This window comes from Anser brachyrhynchus (assembly GCF_964034855.1).
Source record: "Anser brachyrhynchus genome assembly, chromosome: 4".
In the NCBI taxonomy this organism is placed as follows: domain Eukaryota; kingdom Metazoa; phylum Chordata; class Aves; order Anseriformes; family Anatidae; genus Anser; species Anser brachyrhynchus.
In genome coordinates this window covers 45,332,426-45,357,754 of record NC_137698.1, presented here as the reverse complement: position 1 = coordinate 45,357,754, position 25,329 = coordinate 45,332,426, and the positions used below count along the sequence as shown (strand labels likewise).

Here is a 25,329-nt window from a genome sequence, read left to right as displayed (position 1 = left end):
GGTCTAGATGGCTGGGTACAAGGCATTTGTGCAGAATTTCTGCACCGGCATGGCAGAAACCATTTTAATTGCGATTATCACATTCTCAGCCCTACTCTAACTATTCCTGTACTTCACAGTCATCTCTAGGGTGATTTTATTTAAGGCTCTTTCTATATATGCTGACTACGTTATCTTAAAACTCAAGCCAAAGCATTTGTTATTTATTACTCAAGATATTTAATTAAGAATCAAATGTTGTCCCGCAAGTATAAAATACCCAAGAAATCCTCAGAGGGGAGCCTAACTAAACTGCAGCGCGTTACAAAATGAGTGAACCCATACGCAGGCAACATTCAGTAAATCAGAGAAAAGAAAGTTAACGTTCCTATTAGTAAAATTGAATTTATTCCTTTGACAGCAAGTCCTAGTTGCGGGTGCTATTCATATATAAGGAACTGAAACTCTTTAAGACATCAAATGTAGATGGAGAAAACGTATCTCAAAAACAGGTTTTCCAGCACAGGCGTCCTAGATTTCTGTGAGGAGTCAGGTTTTCATCTCTATCCAAATTACTTTAAAAGATACAAAAGCAATGTGTGAGGAGGACTGGGAGGTGAGCGAGGCTGTGTAAACCTTTGCCGAGCCAACAATTTGGATTTCCCAGCACCCGCGCCGGTGGTCGGCACAGAAGGAGCTGTATAACACACCGCACGGAGACAAGGTAAACCAAACGTGCTCACACCCCCGTTTCTCCAAACCGCTCCCGAACAGCCAGCAAAGTTTCAGAAAGCGCTGGGCTGCGGATTTAAGCAGGGCACCTCGTTACAGCAGGAAAAGGGCAGGGGAGAGGCGGGTGTGAGGGGCGGCTCGGAGGGGCGCGGAGCGGAGCGGCGCGAAATGGCCGCCAGGGGGCGCGACGGGGCCGGGGTGCCGGGGCGCAGGGGTGCGGGTGCCGGTGCCGGGCTCGGCGGGGCTGCCCCGGGGAATTTGACGGCCGGCACCCCCCTAACCCGCCCCCCGCCCCGACTTACATGGTGCTGGCAAAGGGCGGCGGCGGATAGTAGCCGAAGGGCTCCCGGAGGGTTTTCACGGCGCGCTGAGGTGGCGGAGGGGGCTCCAGCCCGCCGTTGACGCCTCTCCAGCCGCGGCGCCGGCGCTGCTGCTCCTCTTCCTCTGCCCCTTCCTCCTCCTCCTCCTCCTCCTCGTCCTGCTGCTGGTGCTGCGGGGGGAAGGTCACTCTCCCCTGCTCCTTGCTCTTCCGGCTCTTGCTGGACATGGTCGGTGGCCCCTACTGCTGCTGCTGCTCGCCCGGCAGCACCGGGGAAGGCGGCAGGAGGAGGAGGCGGAGAAAGAAAGCCCTGCCCGGCGGCGGACAGAGCACCTGGAGGGACCAAAACCCTCCCCGCAAGCCCCCCGCCGCCCCTCTGCCCTCTCCTCCCGCCGCCGCTCCGGGAGGCGGCGCGGCGCGCAGCCCGGCGGGTGCCGGCGAGCGGGGAGGCGAGCGAGAGACGGGGCTCCCGGCGGCGGCGGCTCTGCCCCTCTCCTCCCCCTGGCATCCTCCTTCGCTAGGGCACCATCGCTACTGAGGCGGCGGCACCGGGAACCGGGCGAGGAGGGGCCGGGGCCGCCTCCGCCACCTGCGGCCACCACCAGCAACGCCCCCGCCCAGCGGCCGCCCCGGGGCGGGGCGGCAGCCGCCCGTTATCGAGCGGCACCCCTGGTTTTAAGAGGCTGGATTCGCCCCTGTAGGGAGTCCTGGAGGGCGGCGACAGTTTGGGGGGGGACCCCCGGAGCAGCGCCCGGCACCTCAGCCAGGGGCGGGCGGGAACGCCGTGAGGCGGCGTGAGGCGGCGGCTGCCTCGGTGCTCCGCGCCTGGGGGGCCCGCGCCCCACAGCGGTGCCCGGCCCCGAAAAGTCCCCCAAAAGCTAACTCGCTCCCCTCAGAAACAATTTTGCCCTGCCCTCGGGGTAGTCGAAGTAAGATTTTCTAGTGAAAATAGCGGATTTTTGTCTGGCTTTGCCGCTGGTGAGAGTCCAGCTTTCCAAAAGTATTCCGAGTGCCTGAGTGACTGATTTGAGGCTACGGTGGTGTAAAGGTAACAGCGGTGGGAGGATGTGAAGATGCCTATTGCATGCAATCAGAGCTAATTACACTCTATAGATAACCGTCGTGAAGGTTCTTGCTGTACAGAGACATGTTACATCTCTGCGAGATTTTCAGTGCATTATGCGGTAGGGAAAATACTCTATCACAAAACTGCAGCCCCATTAAATTCAAGGCAGACTATGGGTATTGTCATACACAGAATATGCAGAAGAGTAGGTACACAGAAACTACATGTGTTGATTTACATATACAATTCAGCTATTCCTTTACCTGCATACTGCCGGGGTGACATTTTTCTCTCGCTTTAAACTTTCTCAAAGCATTCTGTGGCCGTCAGCGTGAATTTGCATGAACCTGTATTCAAAAACTCCGATCCCGGTGAAATTGAAATTCATGCAGGTTTTCCAATTACTTCAGAGAAAATGGACTTTAAATCCAAATGCAACTGCGTAGATGGATTTCTCACTGCTGAGCAACAGTAAATAGACGCAGTACCAAATGCTCACTACCTCATGCTGTATGCTTTTCAGGATCAGCCAACCTTTTGCCTTTATTGTTTTCCATACATAGAAAATTTGTACTGATGAAGCAAAGGAAAAAGCAACCATGGGTTTCACAAAGATGATTTAGTCTGCTACAACGTTGAAGAAAGAACTGCTTTGGATTTTTTTTTGTAAGTTTAATTAGTTTGCATTTTAAACTATTTATGGAGGTGGGTTTTTATGTCTTTCATCTCATGAAAAGCCCATTTAGCTTCACTGGAATGACATACATGGTATGTATGGAAAGAGGAAATTTTGCTTTCTAAGGAACTGATGTATTATACAGCTACTGTAACTTTGAACTACTTGGGGTTATTCCTTTAGGACAGTCTAGGTGTCTAGGCTAGTTATACATAACAACTGTTATACATTATAGAATATAGGCGTGCAACAATCTGTTTGCATCAAACTTGGTGTTCTGGCAGGGGCCCTTTGGCTTAAAACAAGGATACTGCCCGTATTGTATTCTGTTTTCCTCTGTTTTCACAGTGGGCTACACAAATGTGCTTTCTATTGCCTCTACAGTTTCTCCTGAGAACAAAGTATAGAAGTAGAGCTGAAAGTAGATGAAAAATGCTCTTGCTTCCCAAATGTATGCTCAAAGTGAGGTTCCCACATATCACAGTTTATTTTCTTTTCTTTTCAGAAACAGATAAAAGGATTATTTAATGTTGTTTCTTTGCTGTAAGAAAGTCACATTGCTGCTTTGTCTGTTGTGCTTCATATCACTAATTTTTATTAGGTGTTCTACAGACTGTATTTTTCATGATTTGAGTATTGTCTAAAGAGAAATAGGTTTGCTGTTTCTACAGTAAAGGTTAATGACTACTATCTATTCAATTATCCAAGCCACTAAGATACTGCACTTGGAAGGGATCCTCGCAGAAGCCTTCTTGATGCATCCCTCCTTTTTGAGGGGTAAATTGCTGATAACTCTCCAAGCAATTACAATGCTACGTATTGCAGTATATAATTCATCCCATAGAACTTTCACCTGAACTGTTTCCAAAGTCTGGTAACTTTTTTACAGCGTAATACCCTAGCAACATGGACTTCTGACAAATCTGTTTCACCTCACCACAATCACTGTGTTCTCCTCAATGCCCATGTTAGAGGGGAAGTGCTGGTCAAGTTTTTCATAGAGGGGAACATTTTGTCTTGATATTGAAGGAGAAGGATAATACAAGAAAAAATGACCAAATCATCTTTCTCATCATACTGTTCCAAAGCCGCCCAGCCAAAATGCAGTGCTACTAACATGCGTTTCGATTAAGTGCTCTTCTTCATCCTGCCCTTCCTGCTTTGCTTGCTTTCTGGTCAATTTTGGCCAGAACTTGCTTGCATGTGAACTCTCCAGCCCAATAACGGTGGAGAATTTTTTCTCTTCATTTATTTGAAGGAAATCCGACCCAAAAAAACAATCAGGATGGCAAGAAGAGAATGCATTATATATCTCAAATGCACTTTGTATGGTTATAGTCTTAGAATTATTTTGTATTCCCAACCGAAACGTGTAGGAAAACAACCTCAGTCATATTAAAATTATATATAGAAAATTTACCCCAGTTTGAAGAATCAGGCTGCTACTAGAACAAGTATCAGCACAGGGATATGAGAATCTTTGATTAGACTTCAGCCATTGCTGCCTTTACCTGATGGTAAGAATTTAAGAATCATTGCTGTGTCAAAGTGCCAGATTCGGACAAATAAGATGCATTAAGCTACATTTTTGAAACACCAGAACAAGCAAGGAACCTGTCTAGTGAAACTGCACCTTCAAAATTCAGGGCATGGCCAAATGTTCTTGAAGAAGGACTTTTGATCATGAGTCATTTACACATTTTTGAAAATGTTAATAATGTTAGTAGTCCTGTGTTCCAAAATCATTCTTCGTCCCCAAAATATTTAATGTTATCGAAGTATCAGATGTCAATGCAACCAAGCTATGAAACATGAGTGAAATACCAGGCAGACCAATGCAGGAAGGCTTGTGCCGTCTGTTGCTACAGCTGGTTAAAGACTGTACAGTCAATGCCAATCTTGTACATTTTGTGAACACTGACTTGAATTTACAGGATTTTGAAGTGATGTCATTTTAATTTAGAAAAACATTTCCTGGAAGTTGCTTAGACAGAGTTAAAAAAAAAAAAAAAAAAAAGCATACTACTGTAAGGACAGAGACTGATAGAAAAGCCTGACAGATTTACAGCAAACAGTGAAGCACAGCAGATACAATATGATATTACCAAAGGTGCTGTTTGCGAGATGGTTCTTCATGCTTTGGTTTGTTGGGGACATTAAATCCATAGTACTAATCCATAAGTATTTCATGTTCCAATTGTACTGCATCCAGAATACAGGCCCTCCTTTTCACCAGGGTGGCTTGATTGAGACAGGTTGAAGTAAGATTGAAATGGGGATTTGTTTGCATGGATCAGCTACTCTGCTGGAATTTTTCTGTCTTCAACATTATGAAAAATATACAATTCAGATTTAAAAATTTCTGTTGGTAGTATTCTTCAGCTGAAAGTGAGTCATCAAAAATAGCATTTATAATTAGAAGTAAGGTGTCTAAAGAACCGACAGTAATAAATTTCCTTGAAACACTGTTGAAAACATGAGTTCCAAATTTATCTTTCTCTTTTTTTTTCCAGTTTCTTTAAAGTAGGCAAATGAATGGCGTAAATATCTGAAATGCAATAACAGGTATCACAGCTGGCATTCATGAGCCAGACATACCAGGAAATACATTCAGATTTTAGCCTAAACTAGCATAGCAGTAATGCTTTTCAGATCTGTGAAGCACCTAGCTGAGTGGAGATGCCAATCATTAGGGCTGTGACAAGTGATGGGGAAAAAGGTCATTTAATGAATATGCTTGGGGGGTTTCTTGTGGCAGAAGTTTTCTGAGAGGCACATTTAAAAAATATTAATTCGAAGATAAATTTACCCTGCTTGTTGAAACGTGGATTGTTGACATTAAAACCTTCTTGTTGAAGCAAAGTGATTTAGATTTAAGACTCGGCAATATACAAGAAACCTCTAGTAACAACTTCCTTTGCAGAATAACCTTGTATGTCATACGATTATGCCAAATGATTGTTTTGCAGCTTTATAAAGAAGTCAGATTATCTTCTCTCAAGAGACAAAACGGTGTTTCTTTATTTGCTTGAAGAGATGGGTAAAGAGAGGCAAAAAGACACTCACGGTAATGCTAGAAATAGAATCCAGGTCGTGCAGTACACAGAACCCTTCTCTAACGTGTGTGTGTACTACTTTCATGAAAATTGGGAAGTTGGTGGGAATAGCAACAGTGTAATGAAAGCAAAATTGGCCTTCTTTGCCTCATACTGGGAATTTGCCTACTTGCCAAGAACCCAGTGTTTTCAAGGACATTTAGCTCCTACACCAAGGACTTCTATGAAAGTCTAAACAGGTTAATCAGCATGAAGAAAAAAGAAAGAGTGATGTGATGTCACTGATCTGTAAGCAGATCTCAGCCTCAGAACTAATATTATGATTTAAGGTTTTAAAATTAGATGAAAAGATAAATTCCTGAGGCTTGAGCCTGTATTTTCATGCACACTGTGCAGTCGTTCGGGCCCAGGCAATGTGGGGGGAGGTATAAAATACTGTCAAATCACCCACTTGAAACCAGGCTCTCAGAGCTGGGTATTGCAGTTGTATTATGTGGTCTACTTTATGATATTAAAAAGGCTACTGAAGTCTCCTGCCAATAAAACCATTAGATAGATACTAGCTACATTTCCTAAGGCCTGCAAAATGTCTATCTGCACAAAATGTGCAAATATCCTTATTTATTTATTTATTTATTTATTTATTTATTTATTTTTACATTAAGTGGCAACTGTGTGTACATTTACATATTTGCACCTGTTATTTCCATTTTTCTAAGGCAAGCCAGACGCTTCTTTGAACACATCCAATGTCTTTGCACACCTCTGAACAAATCCACAGGATCCTGAACCTATATGAGTAGTTTTATTCCTCTCTTTCACTCATTCTAGTAGAAACTGGAAGTTAATGAACGTGCTACTAGGAAAGGGACTGCAGATTCAATTCCCTTATCTGTACATTGCCCCGAAAACTGTATATAGCTTATAAACTTGAAAAAGTACACTTTTCTATGCAGTAAGAATTGCTTTACTTATCATTTTTATATAAGGCTGGATTTTCTTCCTTGTATTAGTTTCTCTGTCCCTGTCTCATTCAATACTCCTTGCAAATGCAAACAGGAACCTTACCCTATTGCTAACTGGATGCTGGCAACCATGTGATAAGTAAAATTTTTGTCGCAGGACAACATCTTTAACAACTGCATGTTTTTTTTGACAGTGTTGCAAATATGGGTGAATGAACACAATGCATCCTACTACGCCCTTGCCAGTTGACAGAGAAAAGTTTATCACATGGGTGTATTCAGTGTTTCAGTTTATTATTTATTTATTTTTTCCGTAATTGGACAGTGAAGTAGTCTGAGCTGAAGACAATCTACGTGATATTTATAGGGTGAGCACTAGGTAACACTAGCAGCAGGGACTCATGTAGGATACCAAAATCTCAGGCATCCACTGACTTGAATGCTGTGTAAGATATGCCTGGACTGCCATTTCTGATCGTTGTTACTGATGAATCCTCATCAACTTGAATTTAGAGAATACACTTAGTCTGCCTTACCCCAGTCCTGCATTTTAAAAAGTCTGATATGTGTTCTGACCCTCACTGTGGGACTAGCATCCCTTTCTCTTCAAGGTCATCGAGTCGAGTATAGAACAATAAGAGAACCGTGGTGCCTCAAATTAGCCCCAGATACAGGTAATAAGGGCCAGGTCTGGCAAGGCACAAGCTGTGATCCCCTAGAATTTTGTCAGCATTGGCATCATGAGACCGCTCCCCACGTGAATGCTAAATCAGGAATTGTAAAGTTCAGGAGTTTTGCTAGGATGATGCATTTTTCAGGGATAAGCTCAGGAAAGGCTGTTATCGGGAGGCACATGTACACATCCCGGTGGCTCTGTCATACTCGGTTTTTGTTCCTCTTCATCACTGCTCAGTGTAAAACCCCTGAGTTTTGTGTGAGTAAGGAAGGCTCACTGGGAAAATCACAACTGAACACACCCTGTTTTTCAGACAGATTTCTGAGGAGAGTTGCTAGATTGACAGCCCCAAATCAAAGTCTCATGGAAATCCTTGGGACACCGTTTGGGAAGCAGTAGCACCATGCTTCCCACTTTATCTTGCTGATGCTTTGTCTTGCTCTGGAGGGACCACTTCTGACAACAACTGATTTATTGTGTGCAACTCTAAGGAAACACTCTGAAGGCACAGACCGTAGTTAGTCATTCAGCCCTACCTGAAACCCAACGGAAGTGGGGTTCGCAGCCAGCGTCTGTTATCCATCTCTGGCTTCCAGACCTTGCCCTCCAGCGTGCCGGTGGTACCAATAAAGAAGACAGACATTTGCCTTTGGGAAGTGGGCTACAGTGGTTGCTTCAACCTCATGCAGGGCATCATCAGCTGGGGAAACCTTCTGGCCACTGCCATGTTTTACCATATTTCAGCAAGGGACCTCCAGCTGAAGGGCTGTCCCTTCTGCTTACTCCTTACCTCGCCCTCCATTTTTGCAGGATACGTTCTGTAAACACCTAATGAGATTGAGTGTCATGGTGGATGTATGGAGTGCAGAGTAGCTCCTATTTTAGCAAATTAGCAATGATTTCTGTCCAGTGCGAGTAATTAAGTCTGAATGTATTTGGACACAATTCAATCTTTCTCTAATTGGGGGAGCAGGATCTGAGTCACTGTGGGGATGAGAATAGGAGAAGCGGGACATCATACAAATAATAGCATGTTAAACAGGCCATGTAACAAACTATAACAGTTCACAATGTTTTTTAGATTCAGAAACAAGTAGATTTTTCAAGTTGTTTTTTTAATTTATACTGAAATTTATTGTAATTTGTGAGCACATTTACTCTCGTGACACCTTAAAAGAAAGAAACTTAAGTAGCAGCTTACTGTTATAAAAGACAAATCTGAGTGACAAGCATGGCTCCCTGAGAAGGAGAAAATCCTCCATCCCGGTTTTCGCCATTGAAAGCTCCTTTGCCCAGGATGGCTGGTGGTTGGGGTTGGAAGATTACCTGATTCTGTCATAGTTTTCTGCCTAATTTTCTTAAATCACATCAGAGCCCCTGGATGAATACCATATGGTACGAACTACTTGATGTACCTCAAAGCATTAGATTACTCTTGTTGGAAGAGAAGCAAAAACCGCAGCGCGGAGTGTTTTGTGTGCTGATTGAAAATATAATCCTTCCTTCCATGAACTGCTGTGGGACAGGCGATAACACACCGCTGCTAACCACGTGAGTGACAGCAACCCAGTGGGTCGTCGGAACCTCTTTGTTTCTGTATTGGAGGAACGGACAACTAACTGCAAGGGGAGTAGACTGAAGGAAGATCCCGTTAAGTAGTGTAGCTGTGCTGTGAATGGGCAAACACCCTCCTGCAGAGCTCCCCAGTCATTTGCAACTAAGTGAAAAAATAGTTCAGTATCTGGTATGGCAAAAATCAGGCTTCCAACTCTCCCAGATAATTCTTATTCTTGAAACGGTTTGCTGCTCAGTGCACAGGGAAGCACAGAGCACTTTGAATATCATCACTCCCAAGTGACCAGGAGATGATGATGGCAACTGGTGGATTAGTCTTAAGCCTGTTGGTAATAAGCTTATTATGAAGAGGGCACATCTTATCTCAGAAGTAAGATGTGCTCTGAGACATTGAATAGGAAGTAATCAGAACCCATATGAGAGACAATGAAGCTACATACACATCTGATAAAAGCAGCCACCAGCTGCCAGCTGTCTGCTTTTGCATAGCACACAATACCTTCAACTCTCACCAAGTTCATGCGTCCTACAAGGTTGGGGATCCCATGTAAATATTCTGTGCTATAAAATGAAATAAGCTCCCATACGTACCTTAATTACAGCTTCCCTCCTTGTATGTAAGAGAAGACACTTTTCAGAAAATGGAGTGAGGAGATGCCAAAGTTTCTAGCAACTTAGAAGTGCTCAATAACAGAAAAAAAAATTGGAAACGAAGAAATGGGTTTCTGTGCAAACAGACTTACTTGCTGGCAACTGTCTTCCAAGCAACAAACAGGGAAAGTGTGAAAAAAGAGAGATATGACTGTACTTATACATTATTCCCTGAAGCTTATCCAAAATCTACTGACAATACAATATCTTCTCCCATGAAAATCAGCAAAACTCCACTGCTGTCAGTAACAGGTAGATGTCCTATTCAATTAATACATATTTTGGGGAGGAAGATGGTTGGAAAGGTAGAAGTAGGGTTAGAGAACCTCAGTGCTGCTGCCTTCCAGCAGTCTGTGTGTACCATTGCATGTGTGACCAGGTGCTGACACAGAGAGATGGAGGCCACATTTCCCCTACCGGTATTCTCAGGACTTCATTTTCAAACTTCAGGAATTATTTAGGAAAGAAAACCTAGAAGGATGTTGTCACCTTTTTGGTGAGTTCAGATCAATGTCTATGTTGCAGCCACTTTCAATGGAGTTTGAATTTCCTATTTTTCTTTTTATAAAAACGGTAACCCAAGCTCATGAAAAAAATGGAAGAATTTTTCCCAGGATTTTAGAACACAGCCAAATTTAACCAGACTGGTACCTCAGACAAATCAAGGAGAAAAAGTAAATCTCAAGAGACCCTTGCAGATTGCATTAATTTTTAAAAGGCACATGTCCTGGTTTTTAGGAGCCTTATGTCCTGGTTTTTTAGGAGTAAATAGTAACTATGGTTCCCATTAAAACTCAAAATGAAACCAGAGATGCTTATTCAGCAAAAGAGCAGTAGAATGTGAACCATTTTGCAATAGCATGACAGACATAAGAAAATGTCTTTGATGTAGAAAGCATTTGTATGTCCACAGTAGAGGTATTTCCACTTCCCTCAGTACTTTTCATTCCACTAGCAGTTGAGTGTGAACTGAATGCAACAAAGGAGTCTTTGTCTAGGAATGCCCCCCTCCTGGACTTCTAAATTCAACTAAAGGGTACTGCTTTTGGTACTGCTAGAGAGCTCAAATAAAGTTTCTTCTTAATAGCAAGAGGCAAGCACTGAAAAATTGGAATTTGATTATCTATATCAGTCTATGAGCAAAAAGCGATACAAGTGGTTTCTTTATGAGATGAAACAGTTGTTGATAGAAACATATAACTGGCAAGTCAGAAATTTTGCAAAACTGGGAATTTGTGTAATTTGGACTTTGATGTGGGCATCATGTGAAAGCCATGGAACAGATCCAAAGGCTTTTTCAAGGGTTTGTTAAAAACACACATGCAAATATACATTCTGGGTGTAAAAATACCATGTTAAAGGACATACAGGATTATTTTAAAAACTGGTAGAAATAAAAATACGGCTTAAATCGGATTCTGAAATTAATAAAAACACTTTTATAAGAGTAATCTTCAAAAAATAACTGATCTGTAGTATTAGATGCAATAATTTCAAGAGCCTCACACTTCCTATTTTCAAAATTATATCATAAGCCATCAAAGGGGAATCCTTTAACTTCTTAACAGTGAAACCACTTTCACTTAAAAGCAGCTATTAGATTTGTCCATTTAGAACGGTCTATTTTCAGATTCAGGCAGTGCTGAACATAATTCAGGATAATTTGAGCAAATCTTTTAATAAGAGTGAATCTGTTGTGTTACCCATTCTCTATGACACTCAAAAATGGAAAGGAGTGATTGCAAATCAGTGTATGACTATCTGATAGAAACGGTGTTTCAGCCATCTATGAGTGTTAGCAATGTTTCTTGACTTACCTGCTTTTTCTTCTTGACACTTTGTAATGCAGATACTTGTATCAGATAAAAATGACCCCAAATTATAAACCTAAGCATTTTAAAAAATTTTTTATTGTGAGCACAAGCAAAGTTCTACGATGATACAATGACTTTTCCAAAACCAGTGAGGTGCACAGGAAAAAATGAAAAAATTTTGCGGAGAAGGCAATATTTGGTTCAGTCATCTTCAGAGATGACATTACCACAGAAATGAAGTAGATATTTAGATGGAATGGAGGGAAGAAAGGATCAGTGTCTGGGCATTTTCTTCCTTTTTTCCCCATGAACCACCTCCCCAATTATCACTATGCAGCTCATTAGATCATGAAAGGGCTGCTGGATACTTTCCTTAATAGTGCCTCCCTGTAGCCCTATTACATTCCCCACTGTCTGATTATGCTGAGCCAATTAAATAGTCAGCATTCAGTTTTGTGAAAACCACAAATGATATCCAGATAAATGGCACGAGGATGTCTTTGATTTTTGCAGGAACTTTGAATGAGAAAAGTAAGAGGGAAATTTTGCATAGAAAATCAAATAAAGCTCCCCATACCCAAGTAAGTTTCCTCCTTACATTTCTTTACTTTACCTGTCTTTCCTCTTCCCCCCTACCCTGCCATCCCCACGCAGCAGAGTAACAACTATTAGTAGCCAGGCATTTGAAGCTCACTTCAGCAGCAAAGCCCTGGCAGCAAGTACCTGGCATTGCCATGAGTTTTGTCGGAAACTGGGAAGGGAGATGTTAAGGGAAATGTTACCTGGGCATTCTGATCAGTCCTTGCTACATTCAATGTATTGTTTAGCTGGCCTTCAGCCAAAGCTGTGATTGTTCTCTTCTGTGTTCTCAGCCACTCCACGTATTGTATAAACCTTTTCTTCATTTGTCTCCTCTATATTTTTTGTCTCCCGTGAGAGTTGTCTCCTCTATATTTTTTGTCTCCCTTAGAGTTATCAGATCCCTCAGATACTCTGTCATGCAGTGTTAAACAAGAGAAGCTATACCCCCAATTAGCCTAGATGAGAAAAAAAAGTTATTGTTTCCATTTGTTGTCTCTTTCCACGTAGTTAATCTTGAAAGATTTTTGCTTCTGCTTTTTAAATGCATATACCGTGATCATGTCATAGCGACCACTTTCCTCTATTGCAGGGAGTCAGAGCACAACAGTATAGAATATAAATTATATTGATTCATTTTATTTCATATAATCTATATATAGATATAAAATGTGCCACTCACTAGAGTACTGCTTATGGCCTTCTGATACCTGTGTGTTGCCCAGAATATAAGATACTCTTGTAGGAGAGTAGACCTAGCCAACATGTCTGAGATGGCTTGACAAACCCCGATTACTAAGTTATAACCAAAGTCCAAGAAGAAAAGAAAAGTGAAAACATTGCAAAATAGATCCCAGGCCCTAAAACAGTAAATGAAATCCTGAAGGTAAAGAGCAGAGAACAAGAATAGAAAAAAAATACTATGTTTATAAAATGATAAATAAATAAGCAAAATATATCAAAAGAAATAATGAAAACATCTTGTGTTTTCTAGTATCTCACAACACAACATGTCCCTTAGCCAGCAATTTACTAGCACAGGTGATAACTGTGAAGTAATGAGCCTTTTCTCCCCTCAGAAATGAAAAGATACTCATGTCCAACATTAGAATATAATTCAAATGAAGGAACTTCAGTGGGGCACTTCTGTAACGTTCTGATTGGTGCATAATGGTTTGTAATGCCGAGCAGCTAATAGAAATGTCCCTTAATTGCTATTTACAAATCATAACTGACTTTTTAGTAGATGTAAATTTGTAAGGACTTGTGAATACACTTGATTTGCTTAGCTACTGGGTTGAGGTGTAGTAGAAAGTGGCGATGTAATAAGAATGAATGTGAGGAGCATTGGACACAAGACCAGTTGACAGTTCAAGAGAAACAGACCAGATCAGAGCATAAATGTAACCTTAAATACTATTAAAATGGTACATTGGGTCATTCATGTCACTTGATTACTTTAACATTTGTAGCCATATGGGACAAGGACTTGACGTGAAGAATGGAGTGGCTTTTGCACAATGGCCTACTCAAACTGAAAAACTGGCCAAGTGCACGATGGGCACTTTGCCTTCCTTTGAAGCATCTTGCATTTGCCAAGCAGAGTGGAGAATATTGGGCTTGATGGATCATTGCCTTAATGTAGCGTGGCAGATTCCATGTTCCTATTAAAAGTGACGGGAGGAGGGCATTGTTCCAAACTCAAATTTGATATTAAAAGTAAGTGTATATGTCCTTCTGAACTTCCATATATTTAAAGTACAAGATTTGTGTTAAAGCATATTTATTCTGTGTAACCTTGTGGTTTCAGTGCTGCAGTCTGGTTTACAGACGACCTCAGAATAACAATAATTTATTAATGAGACTGAATGAGAAGAAAAAGAACTCTTTGGAAATCTTAAAGGGAAAAGTGATGCCAGTGAGTTATTTTATTTAAGTCACATTTCGAGCCTGCTTTGCTAAAACAAGATCAGGCGAGGAGGCTGCTCTTCTAAATTGCCCTGTGAAAAATGAGACACAATTCAGTGATCACTTGTCTCTATTATCATTCAGGAAGTACAATGCCACAAACCTACTTAGCTCACTTCCATAAAACCTCTTCTCAGAATTAACTCAGCATTAAGAAATAAAAAAACATAAATGTTTTTGCAGGTGAAGGCAGGGCTGGATCAGGTACATATCTCAGAATTATGTCATTCTCCGCTGTCTTCTCTGTGGTGGGTCCATGCCCTTAGAGAAAGCGCAAGGCAGGGCATCTAGTGTGGTTGCCTGCCTGCCAGTTGGTGTGACAAAATCCTCTCCCTAAATTTACAGGGAGCTGTCTTGAAAGTAGTTAGGTGTTCCACCCACCTCTCTCTCCTCCTTTGTTAGGAAGCTGTTGCAGAATATTAACCCTTTGTCCAAATAATTCATTTTCCATGGCTGGTCCCCTGCTGAACACCATCATCGTGGTCTAGTGACTACAGCACCTCCGTGCAGTAACGCAGCACTGTACAGCTGATCTGTGCACATCATTTTTTCAGGGCACAAATTATAAAGCTATCACACTAATAAATGCAAAAAGCCTTTAGAATCCATCTGCCTCCAAGTCGCTTACATCATAATTATTAAATTACTTCGGAGCTTGGGCTGGACATCCTGCAGTGAGCAGTAAGAGAAGCAAAGGAGACTGTTACACTGCCTAGCTCCTGGTATCCACTTCAAGGAATTAAGAGTCTTCCTTCCTAGCTTCTTTATATATCAGCGAACGAAAGAGAGTCTCCTCCAAACACTCAGTCTAGATGTCCACATTAGCGAATCTAAGAAGAGCTTTCCAATTTAGCCACCAATATTTGGTCCCTGAGGTTTGGTGGTGCATTGTAGTGACTAAGTGGAAGCTCTTAAAGAAATTGTAAATCTTACAATCTCTGTCTTACTGTGACAGAGAATATAACTTTTCATTAGCAAAAAAAATGGAGATGAACGAATTCTAGAATTTTATGAAATAAAGAAGTGCCAAAGTCACTGTATTTTAATGCGGATTTTATGTGATATCATAACAGAACTAGTACTTATAATGTATAACTGTTAACACTCAATTTACAATTGTGCCTTGCTCCTTTTTACTAATAAATCATATTTTGAAATCTTGAAACGTTGACAGAATTAAAACCAGAACTGAAACACTATGGGAATTATTTGGGTCCAGAGCTCACTTTCCAAACACTTGGTATCTATTCCTAAATGTTTTATTTTTAGTAAGATGAAAAGAAGTGCAACTCAAATATTTATGTTAGTCTTGATACTTCCTTTTCCGTCTGTGCTGTCCTCCTTTCTCTTTCTCATATTCTTTAAAAAAATATGTATATATATATATGTTTTAAATATATATATATTATATACATATATAATTATGCAGAGGTTTTAAAAGAACAGTTCTGTCTGACAGCCTCTGAGCTGGCATCCTTGCTAGGAAGGGGAGGAATTTGTTATGGTAATTCTTGTTTTTTTTTTTTTTTTTTTGGTCAAACTCAGTTCTATTATTATTATTAATTGAAACAAAGGAGAAGAATTTACAAAAATGGAAAGAAATCTGTCAAAGGCTATCATAAGTGAAGAAAAAAACAGCTACTGTCAATGGTGCTTGCACTTAATCCATTCTTGAATCATAGAAAACTGGAACAGAAGTTTTGTTTTTCCAGCTTTATCTATGTTCTTTTGTATTATCACAGACATACTACTGCCATATTAAGAACTTAGAGACAGCAACCATACTAGACTCCATTGCTGTAAGTTGATTTTTAGATGCCAAATAGGTTAGCACAAGGTTAGTTCTGATTTCTGTCAGGCTTGGACACTTCCTTGGGATAAGGAAGCAAGAAAAACACAAGTAGAGGACATGAGGAAGAAGATGGGATAGAACCTTATGTCCTAGAGAGAGTATATGAGATAGCCATCTTCTGACTGGTATGTCGGGAAAATGCTGATGGCGTCTGGTTCAACATTTGCATCTGAGCAGGATATCTGTCAGCTGTAGGTAAAGGGAAGTTGTACAGCATCACGTTCCCTGGATGGAATGTGCAATGTTCTTTTTTGATAGTGAAAGATTTGAGAAGGTGTTGGCTACTTCCAGTTAAATCTGATAACAAGAACAAGGTTCCAATGATCAGTTTGGAAATTGCATGAAAATTCTGGTGTCATACTATTTTATAAGCTCTCCAGGGTGCTTGAATACTCTTTAAGTGGCAATTTTCATCAGACCACTCAAAAGTGTTTTGTTGTTGTTGTTTCAGTACGTGGCTCCTTTCAAATATAAAATTATACAGTGTATTTGCAAAGTAGAATCATATTCAAACACCTTACATCTCTTTTGAACATTTAAAAAATGCAGTCTAGACTACTAGTTACCATTCTGTTGCTGTTCAGAGATGCAGAGATAGCGTAGCTGGATGGCATTTAGACAGGCAGGAGAAAATTGCCCTGATAGAATCATTCTGCCAGCGTTCACTCAGGGTGTTAACTGTCAGGTATTCCAGTGTGTTGAATGAGGGTAGAAACAGAGAAGTTTCGCAGCCAGCTGAGAGGCAACAAATAGAGCCTTTATGTTTCCCTGATTTAACAACTGCTGTTAGAAAAATCACTTTACATATCACCATTTGAGAACTGGAAATATATTCCTCTGAATGCAATGGCAACAATTCTATTCCCTACAAAATGCATACCAACATCATAGGCTTTTCTGCACTGGCTATGGTATGAAGTGATCTTTGTATAACACTTCCAAGTCTGTATGTGAAACTTCAGGTCATCTAGTTGCTGAAGATTTTACAGGGCAGCAGCTGTCAGCTTTTCTTTCTAAAATCCAAATAGTAGAGAAAAACTTTTGAGAGCTTCCTTTTATAGGGTCCTCAAAACCAAACCAAACCAAACCAAACCAAACCAAACCAAACCAAACCAAACCAAACCAAACCAAACAAAATAAAACAACCCCACAACAAACAAACACAAAAAATAAGCAAACAAAACACCAACCCAACACCTAAGCTGTACTGACGTACTGAAAGGCAGATGTGTTTTTTTGTTGTTGTAACTTATCTTTAGTAATTGTCTCTTCCCACCCTAAATATTAATTTTGTTCACCATGAAAATGGCAAAAACAGAAAATCACCAGGTACTTTCCTTCTGTATCAACGGTCTACTTGCAATGAATTATACTTCCAGAAATCTTTCATTTGAACGTCACAGAATGCAGAGACAGTCCAATGAGTTTAGCTTCAAAATCCTATTTTTTTATTGATAAAGTACGTCTGTCCTCAGTGTTTATGTACAGAAATAAACAGCAGTTTATATCTATAGGGACAACAAAACACGGCTTTGCTTAATTGTGAGGCCATTGTATGTGGCAGAAAAGATTTATTCTCACTTCAGGTGTTAAAGGGATACATTTGAGTCTTGTCTGGAGAAGTCTGGAGCACAAAATCTGCTTTAAAGCCTACTAAAATCTGTCTCTGCACAAGACTAATTCCTGTGTAATCACTTATGTAGGACATGGAGACTGCAAATGGATCACACCTGTGTTTGCTGATGACTGACTTTAAAGAAAAATGCTCTGTTAAATTTGGAATTACTGAAATGAATAGTCACTTTCTCTTACTTTCATTTCAAGAACTAAACTCCTTACTTTTTTTTTCCCTTTCTTTATCTATTTATTGTGCAAGAGATTATTTTGGATTCCATTTCTCATCTTTTTTTCTGACTGCCTACCAGGCCCCAAGTACAAAGCTGCTTCTCCTTTCTATTCAAAGCTGGCAGGATTTAGCTCCCTCTGTTCTGCTAATACCACACTCAGGCGAAGATCTTCACTTGCAAGGAATGACATGGACATGAGGAGTGGGCATTGCTTAGGAAGGCAAGCACTTGCAGGTCTGTGAGCAAAGTACAAAAAGGAGACCTGAGCGTATGTGAATTTTTGCTGCTTAAAAATGTTTTCATTCAGACCTTTCAATGCTGTGCAAGAATTAGCTTGGGAATGGTTGGATCGCCATACATACAGATTTTTAATGCTTGCAGAATACTTTATATTTTTAAAAAGTTTAAAGAACATAATTCCTACAATGCACCCACTACTCAAAATGTAATTTCATAAATCTAATCTAACTCAAAATCTAATTTCATAACAAGTTTATGGACAGATCATCTCCTCCACAGTGAAAAAAGTCTTGGAACCGTTTTCAACAGCAGTTGTATTTGGCTGGTATAAAAAGACGAGAGAGGACAACAAAAAGGCATAAGCTGTCAGAGCTAGCAACTTCCCTGTCATAGGACACCCAAGATTTTGGGAGAGGTGGAAAACAATGAGCAAAGTGGTCACTTTTCAGACTGATGATGTCTCAGGCACAAACTTGAGTCACTTCTGAAAACTGTGATGATAAAAGTGGGATAACAGAGACGATTGTGGGTAATAAGCTAAGACAGCTGCATGAAGAGGTTGATTCTCAAATTGCTGGTCTAATGCCTTCTGCATTTTCAATCTGTTTCTTTGGACCTTGTGGGTAAGCAGAATTACATTCCTTGATGTTGCATATGCCTGCAAACCTCTCCCATCTTCCAGACTGTAGTTAAACCTAAGGCTTACTACAGCTTTCAGGTTGCAGAAATTTATGTGAGGCTTGCCTCCATCTGTGCAGTTCTGTGCAGCCAGGGAATATGGGGTCTCGAGGGCTTTATGTCTTGTTCCTTGCTGTTTATTAGAACAAAACCATTAATTTTATGAGCTTTTAAATAAATCATTGGCAAATATATATATATTAGTTGCTATAAAATATGTACACATTTTTATCTCTGCATGAGAAATTAAATTGTTTTCATTAATTTTCAAGGATAAAAAATAACTTTGACATACAATTAAAATCAGGACAGGCTGGGGATAAGGCAAATAAAGCACTCCGTGTGAGAGCTGATCTCAACCAAAATGCTCATTTCTCGTTCACCAATTCACAGCTCAGGAAAAATATATTTGGGTCATTGCCCAACTTCTTTTGCCCTGAATTTGGATTGGCCATCTTGCTGCTGTATTAACAGGCCCTGCTCTATTCCAGGGAACACTTCTGGGAATATGTTTCTGTTTTGTAATTGCAATAACAGTAAATACAACTGGTCCTTCAGATTATGAAACACTGAATGTGTGCAGTTCACTCCACTTAGCGCTGGCCACTTTTAAAATGTATTTTCTCTCCTGTGTTTTTAGGCAGTGAAGTAAATAGGTTTACAAACATGATAAGAGTTTCACAGTCAGATTGTGGAAATGCATGTTAGTATATATCCATCACTAGAGTGCAAGATATTTATTAATTATGCATTAAACTTTCTTACCTAGGAAACTATTCGATACCATTTTATGGTAATAATGTAGTGTAGCTGGAGCTGATGATACCTGTGGGTCACTACATTACTAGAAGGTGCAATACAAGATACCACATTTAAATTAAGGTCTAATTCATTAAATAGAGGTCTCAGAAACCCTAGAAATGTAGTACTAGGTATAATCCAATCCATCAGTTCCGTTAGCTGGGATCAAGCATAGTAACTGTCACAGATACCTGTAGTCTGTTCTTAGGCATGTCCAGTAATACAGATTCCATAGATTCTATAAATAATCTCTTTGCTAAATGGTAAAACACAATTAGAAAGTTAATCTTAATATTTGAGATAGGTTTTTCCCTTACCATAAAGAAAGTAGATTGATTCTTGTTCTATTCTTGAGGGCGTAGAGAATAACAGATGGTCACCATGCTCTTTTAACTACTTTTTATCCATCTGATGTCACCTTTCTTTCTCCAAATCTTCACTTTCCTATGAAAAACAAGCAAACATAAAAGACCACCAACAAAAAAAACAGTTTTTTCAACTCTCCTTTGTAGCCCTTATTTTCTAAACCTCTCACCACTCATTCACCAGTCCAATTTGTCCTAATCCTTTCTGAGATTGAGATAGGTACTCAAATGTGGAAGTATTGTGTTCTGAATTAGGTCATGTTGAGTTTCGAGTACAATGGAGTATCTCACTTACATGCTATGTTTCTTTTGAAACATAGAGATACTTCTTTTTTTCTTTGGAAAGAGTGTTACATAAATGCACTCCCTATGCTTTTAGGTTGTTAATTAAAACATTAAATAAGTCCACATCCAGGTCTGACATAGTCAAGACCCAGCTTTGGAACTCTTTTGAATATGAGCTTTCAACACTCACCTGAACATGTAAGACTGTGTCAATGGTCTTAATTAAAGTGAAGTTACACCATGCTTACAGGTTAACCCTTATCTATTAGACGACGTGTTGCATGTAGGAAACAGAAGAGCCTGGCTTGACCTGTGCTGGATGAGTCCACGTTGGCTGATTTTATCCCCTTATTGTCCTCTGGATGAATACAGAGTGAGTGCGTTATAATTTGTTCCATTATCAGAGTCCCACTGACTGGTCTGTAATTCCTCCAGTCCTATTCTCCTGAGCTATCTCCAGCGAATATTAAGTAATAACTGGGGAGCAGCAGAAAGGACGGTGAACCTGAAACTAAGGGGTGGCCACAAAACCAGCAGCGTGGTCACCTCACTGACTCGGGCCGAGTCGTCCAGGGCTCAGGCACAGGCTCATTCTTATCCACCTGAATAGGCTGGTATATACATAATTACATTCATACTGGATGGACTATTATACTGTTATTATCCAGTGATACAGCTTTTTACGCTTAAAAAGTTTTTTTAAGTCTCTTCCTTTAGCTCTTTTTTTTCATTTACATCTTGCTTGCAGTAGGGAAGTATCAGGCTGCTTCACTATCTCTAGACAAGTAATATAAACAGAAAGATTTTAAGTGTTCTTAAGAACAGTGAAACAATTTTTCTAGCCATTAGTAATAAGTAAATAATTATTGAATTAGTAAGTCAGAAGATTTAGTCTATTCAAGCATTATTTTTAAATGAGTGCAGTCCTAGCAGCTTGGTATTGGACTGCTTTGCCTTAGCATATGCATTTATCAAAGTTTTGAGGCTAATATCACTATTTTAGCAAGAGAAATATTGTATGTTTTCATTGGCAGGCAGGAAACATTTTTCACTAACAATGTAAGGACCTGTATTACCAGGCATGGGGTTGAATGCACAGAGATTAACAGTGTAACTCTACCATCTGATAAAGCTCACAAGCACTTACATTATATGCTAAACAACTAGCTGAAGGAGATGCAAAATATTTGGCCAAATAGAATATGTGCATACCCTTTACAGAAGAATATAAAATAAACTTTTATTAAAAAACATTTCCTTCAGAATCTGGAGTAGAAGAAGAGACTGCCTGCCTCAACCGCCAGATACATAAAAGTGGAGGTGTACGAGGGCTGTCACCTGCTCCAGTTTGGCTGAAGACTTCAGTGACAAGAAGTTGTTACCACCTAATAGTTGTTGAATCCACCATTCAAAACTAGCTGGTAGTTAGCTTAGTTCTCTGCGGGCAAATACCCACTTCATGAAGATCCCAGTCCTGTCCTACCCTACAGTTCTGTTAGCAACCTTGGGGCAGTAGCTGAATGACTTGGAGCACGAGATCTTGTCCCAGTACTACCTCCAGGCAGCTTGGAAACGTGCTGGCAGGTCTCAGCAGTACTGCTGCTTCTGCTCTACCTGCCCATGAACGGGCAGTGTGAATCGATTTCCGGAACTTTTAGTCAGGCTTTTCAGAATTAATACATCCACTCCTTCACATTTCTGAGAAAAAAATGCTTGCTGGGGAATTGCAGCTTTGCCTCGTTCTTTCTTCCTGTTCTGCCACAAGTCTTAGGGATGGGCTGAAATAACGTCAGTCATCCCGATAATGAGAAACGCTTATTTCCTTGCCACTGTGAAGAAAACAATAAGTTGCTTTAAGATAATATTTGCCTCTAACCACACTAACAGAATGCACTGAATTTTACTGAAGGGCTAAACTAATGCTTTAAACTCAGCTCCATGGGTTATTTTTAGATCCTCTGTTGGCTGGTGATAATGATCCTCCTCAGGCTTAAGTCACAGGCAGAATAATCCCCTGAATTCTAGACCCTTTATTAATCATTCGTGTATTTTTGCTTTGTAGGAGGAGAGCTACATCCCACCTGCGTGCTTGGATGCTATTAACAAAACAACTCAAAGTATTGTATTTTTCCAAAGCAGTCTTACCTCAGAGATCAGGGAACTGTATTACTTTGGATCCTGCAAACGTAATCTCAAGACACTGCACAAGCAATTGTTTTTATCTTGAGAATGTTTGTGCTCGGAACCACCATTACTGTCCTTCACATGCCCAGATGTAAAAGTTGAGAGTAGCTGTCCCAAAACACACTGTCTGGTATCTTACAGATAAGTACTTATCTGGTAAGTACTAAACAGATAATAGAAGGGGTTGCTCATTGTTCAGAAAGACACAGAACAAATGCTCCCTCTTCTCTAAGATACCTTTGAGAATAAGGAAGGAGGCAAATTGGAGCAGAGAGCCCTATGCTCTTCAAAACGAAGGAATGATGTATGGCTTTCGCTGTACAGCTTCTTTTGCCACCCTTGTGCAAGTTTCTCCCATGCAGTCCACTCTCATGGAGTAGTGCAGGTCCTACACAGACACTTTGGAGCAGGAGCGTAAATGGCAGTGCGCGAAGTCACTGAATTTCATTGCCAGGCCAGCAAGCATTTGTATGCTGTGCATTAAACCTTCACTGCTCATATTGTTTCAGTGAGACTAGGAATTCCAGAAGGCATCGGTTTCTGTGTGTTGCATTGCATGAGCCCTCATATATTTCTTGCAGAATCAGCTGAAAAATGCTTAAGAAAGTCACATTCTGGTATTATCCCCCTAAGATGTGTATAAATTTATAGGAGAAAAAGAAAGTTCTTTGTGCTGAGCTGTATCACACTGATTTCTAGAAAAAGAATATGTTTATTTTTATTTTTTAAATTTAGCAAGAATTTATTTTCAAGTGCGTAGCATACTAGAAAACAAATACTTTCCTAAGTTATAAAAAGTGTTGTGGTTTTTCTTTTCTTCAGTTTTCCACATATGTAAATGTGGAAAAAGAAAAAGCATTCAAGGAAAATTTGAAGAAGATGGAAGCATTTGAAAAATCATTGGCAAATCATTACAGAGTCCTTACCAGCAGTTCCACTGTGACTCTTCAGAAGAGCAAACAGTATTTAAATCTTCCAGTGAGAAAGGAAATGGCAGATTACTTCCCCTCACTTTTCACGCTGCTAAAGTCTGCTGAGAGTTACAGGTGAGAAGTAATATCATCATAAAGACAGTAAAAACTAGTCTCATTTTGCTCTGCAGAACAGCAAAGGTCAAATCACTGGTAGAGGATCAGATTCTACACTTAAGGTAGAAAACAAAAGTAGATTTAATTTATTGACCAGAGGTTAACCATACCAAAAGCAAAGAAGCATGCTGAAAAACAGATCAGAAAATGGAGATTGAAATACCCTGCAAGGTACTCAGATCTCACAGTGAGCAGGGGAAGCTGAGGAAGGTAAATTATCGGATGATATTGGAAAGTATTAATACCACGAGAACAAAGAACAGCAGGAAATACAGATAATGATCGTGAAACTCTCGTTATTTAGTCCCTCACAAGACAGATTATCTCCTCAGCAGAAAAAGCCTCTGTGTGTACAGAAAGAACTTGGCCAAATGTTGTGGTCTTTAATCAGAGAGATTTCTGGAGGGCAATTGGTTGGGGCAGACAAGTTTTGAGACCATCAGCAATGCATGCCTTCCAGCATTAGTGATTTTTTCCAGTTGTGAACATCCCAAATTCTGTAATCAGCCAATTCATTGGTGACAGAATGCTACTTGCACCAGTAATAGCTGCTAAAATGCTGCTCCAATCAGGAAAATAAGTTTAAAATTAATTTCTAATAGGCCATGCTTGCCATACAAGAACAGATAAGTTCTGATAAGAATCCTTTAGAGAAACATCTTATTAAAGGATATGAGGATAAATCTGTTTGGAAAAACTCTTTAAAATTGCATTCAAAAATAGAATTTTGTACAACCAGATAAAAAGAGAAAGATAAAAGTACCATTTGTCAGTTCAGCTGACAGGAAAGGTACCTACGGAAATTTCTTCATGGTTTCCCATAGAAGTTGAAAACATACACATTCCAAATGCTGAAGGAAAAAGTCTCTGCTACTCGGCTGCAATATTTGGAAGAGACGGGGGTTGTATACTGGGGTGCTGGACGGGATCCCTGCTGCAGCTGTTACAAGGCCTGAGGGGAGTGGGCTTAGGGCCGGCACACGTGCTGGTGGCAGGCCTGGGGGCAGCCAGAGAAACCTTCAAACTCAGTGAGATTTGGCTCTTTTTTTTTAATGTAGAAAGCAGAAGGCCCATCTGTGACACAAAGATTAATCTCCAGGCAAATTTAAGCCCTTAGGCCGCAGGACGGGTAGACAACTAGAACTTTCCAAAGAAAAGGAAATCCTAATTTTCTTAATACCGACCGTTTTCCCTGTGTTCCACATAGCAAAATTATTCTATCAAGTTTTCACAGAGAAGAACCCCATTAACCTCACCTGGAGAAGCTGGCAGCCCATGGCTTGGACAGGTACACTCTTTGCTGGGTTAAAAATTGTCTGGCCGGCCAGGCCCAGAGAATGGTGGTGAACGGAGTGAAATCCAGCTGGTGACTGGTCACCAGTGGTGTTCCCAGGGGTCAGTGTTGGGGCCCATCCTCTTTAATATCTTTATTGGTGATTTGGATGAGGGAATTGAGTGCACTCTCAGTAAGTTTGCAGATGACACCAAGCTGGGGGGAAGTGTCAATCTTCCAGATGGTAGGAAGGCCCTGCAGAGGGACCTGGACAGGTTGGGTTGATGGGCAGAGGCCAATGGGATGAGGTTCAACATGGCTAAGTTCTGGGTCCTGCACTTTGGCCACAACAACCCCATGCAATTCTACAGGCTTGGGGGAGTGGCTGGAAAGCTGTGCAGAGGAAAAGGATCCGGGGGTGCTGATTGTTGCTCACCTGAACGTGAGCTGGCAGTGTGCCCAGGTGGCCAAGAAGGCCAATGGCATCCTGGCTTGTATCAGGAACAGTGTAGCCAGCAGGACCGGGGAGGTGATTGTTCCCCTGTACTCGGCTCTGGTGAGGCCGCACCTTGAGTATTGTGTTCGGTTTTGGGCCCCTCAGTACAAGAAGGACATCGGAGCTCTGGAGCATGTCCAGAGAAGGGCTACGAAGCTGGTGAA

At 40.7% G+C, this 25,329-nt stretch overlaps 1 protein-coding gene across 1 annotated transcript in view; it reads right to left on the bottom strand.

Moving 5' to 3' along the window:
- The window catches only part of TRPC3 (transient receptor potential cation channel subfamily C member 3), a 42,504-nt gene extending 40,470 nt beyond the window's left edge, over positions 1 to 2,034 (bottom strand). The window contains exon 1 of the mRNA XM_080588713.1: positions 1,014 to 2,034. Coding sequence (XP_080444839.1) covers positions 1,014 to 1,258 — 245 coding nt within the window. The 5' untranslated portion in view covers positions 1,259 to 2,034. The remainder of the gene's footprint in view (positions 1 to 1,013) is intronic.
- Positions 2,035 to 25,329: the final 23,295 nt, after the last annotated feature.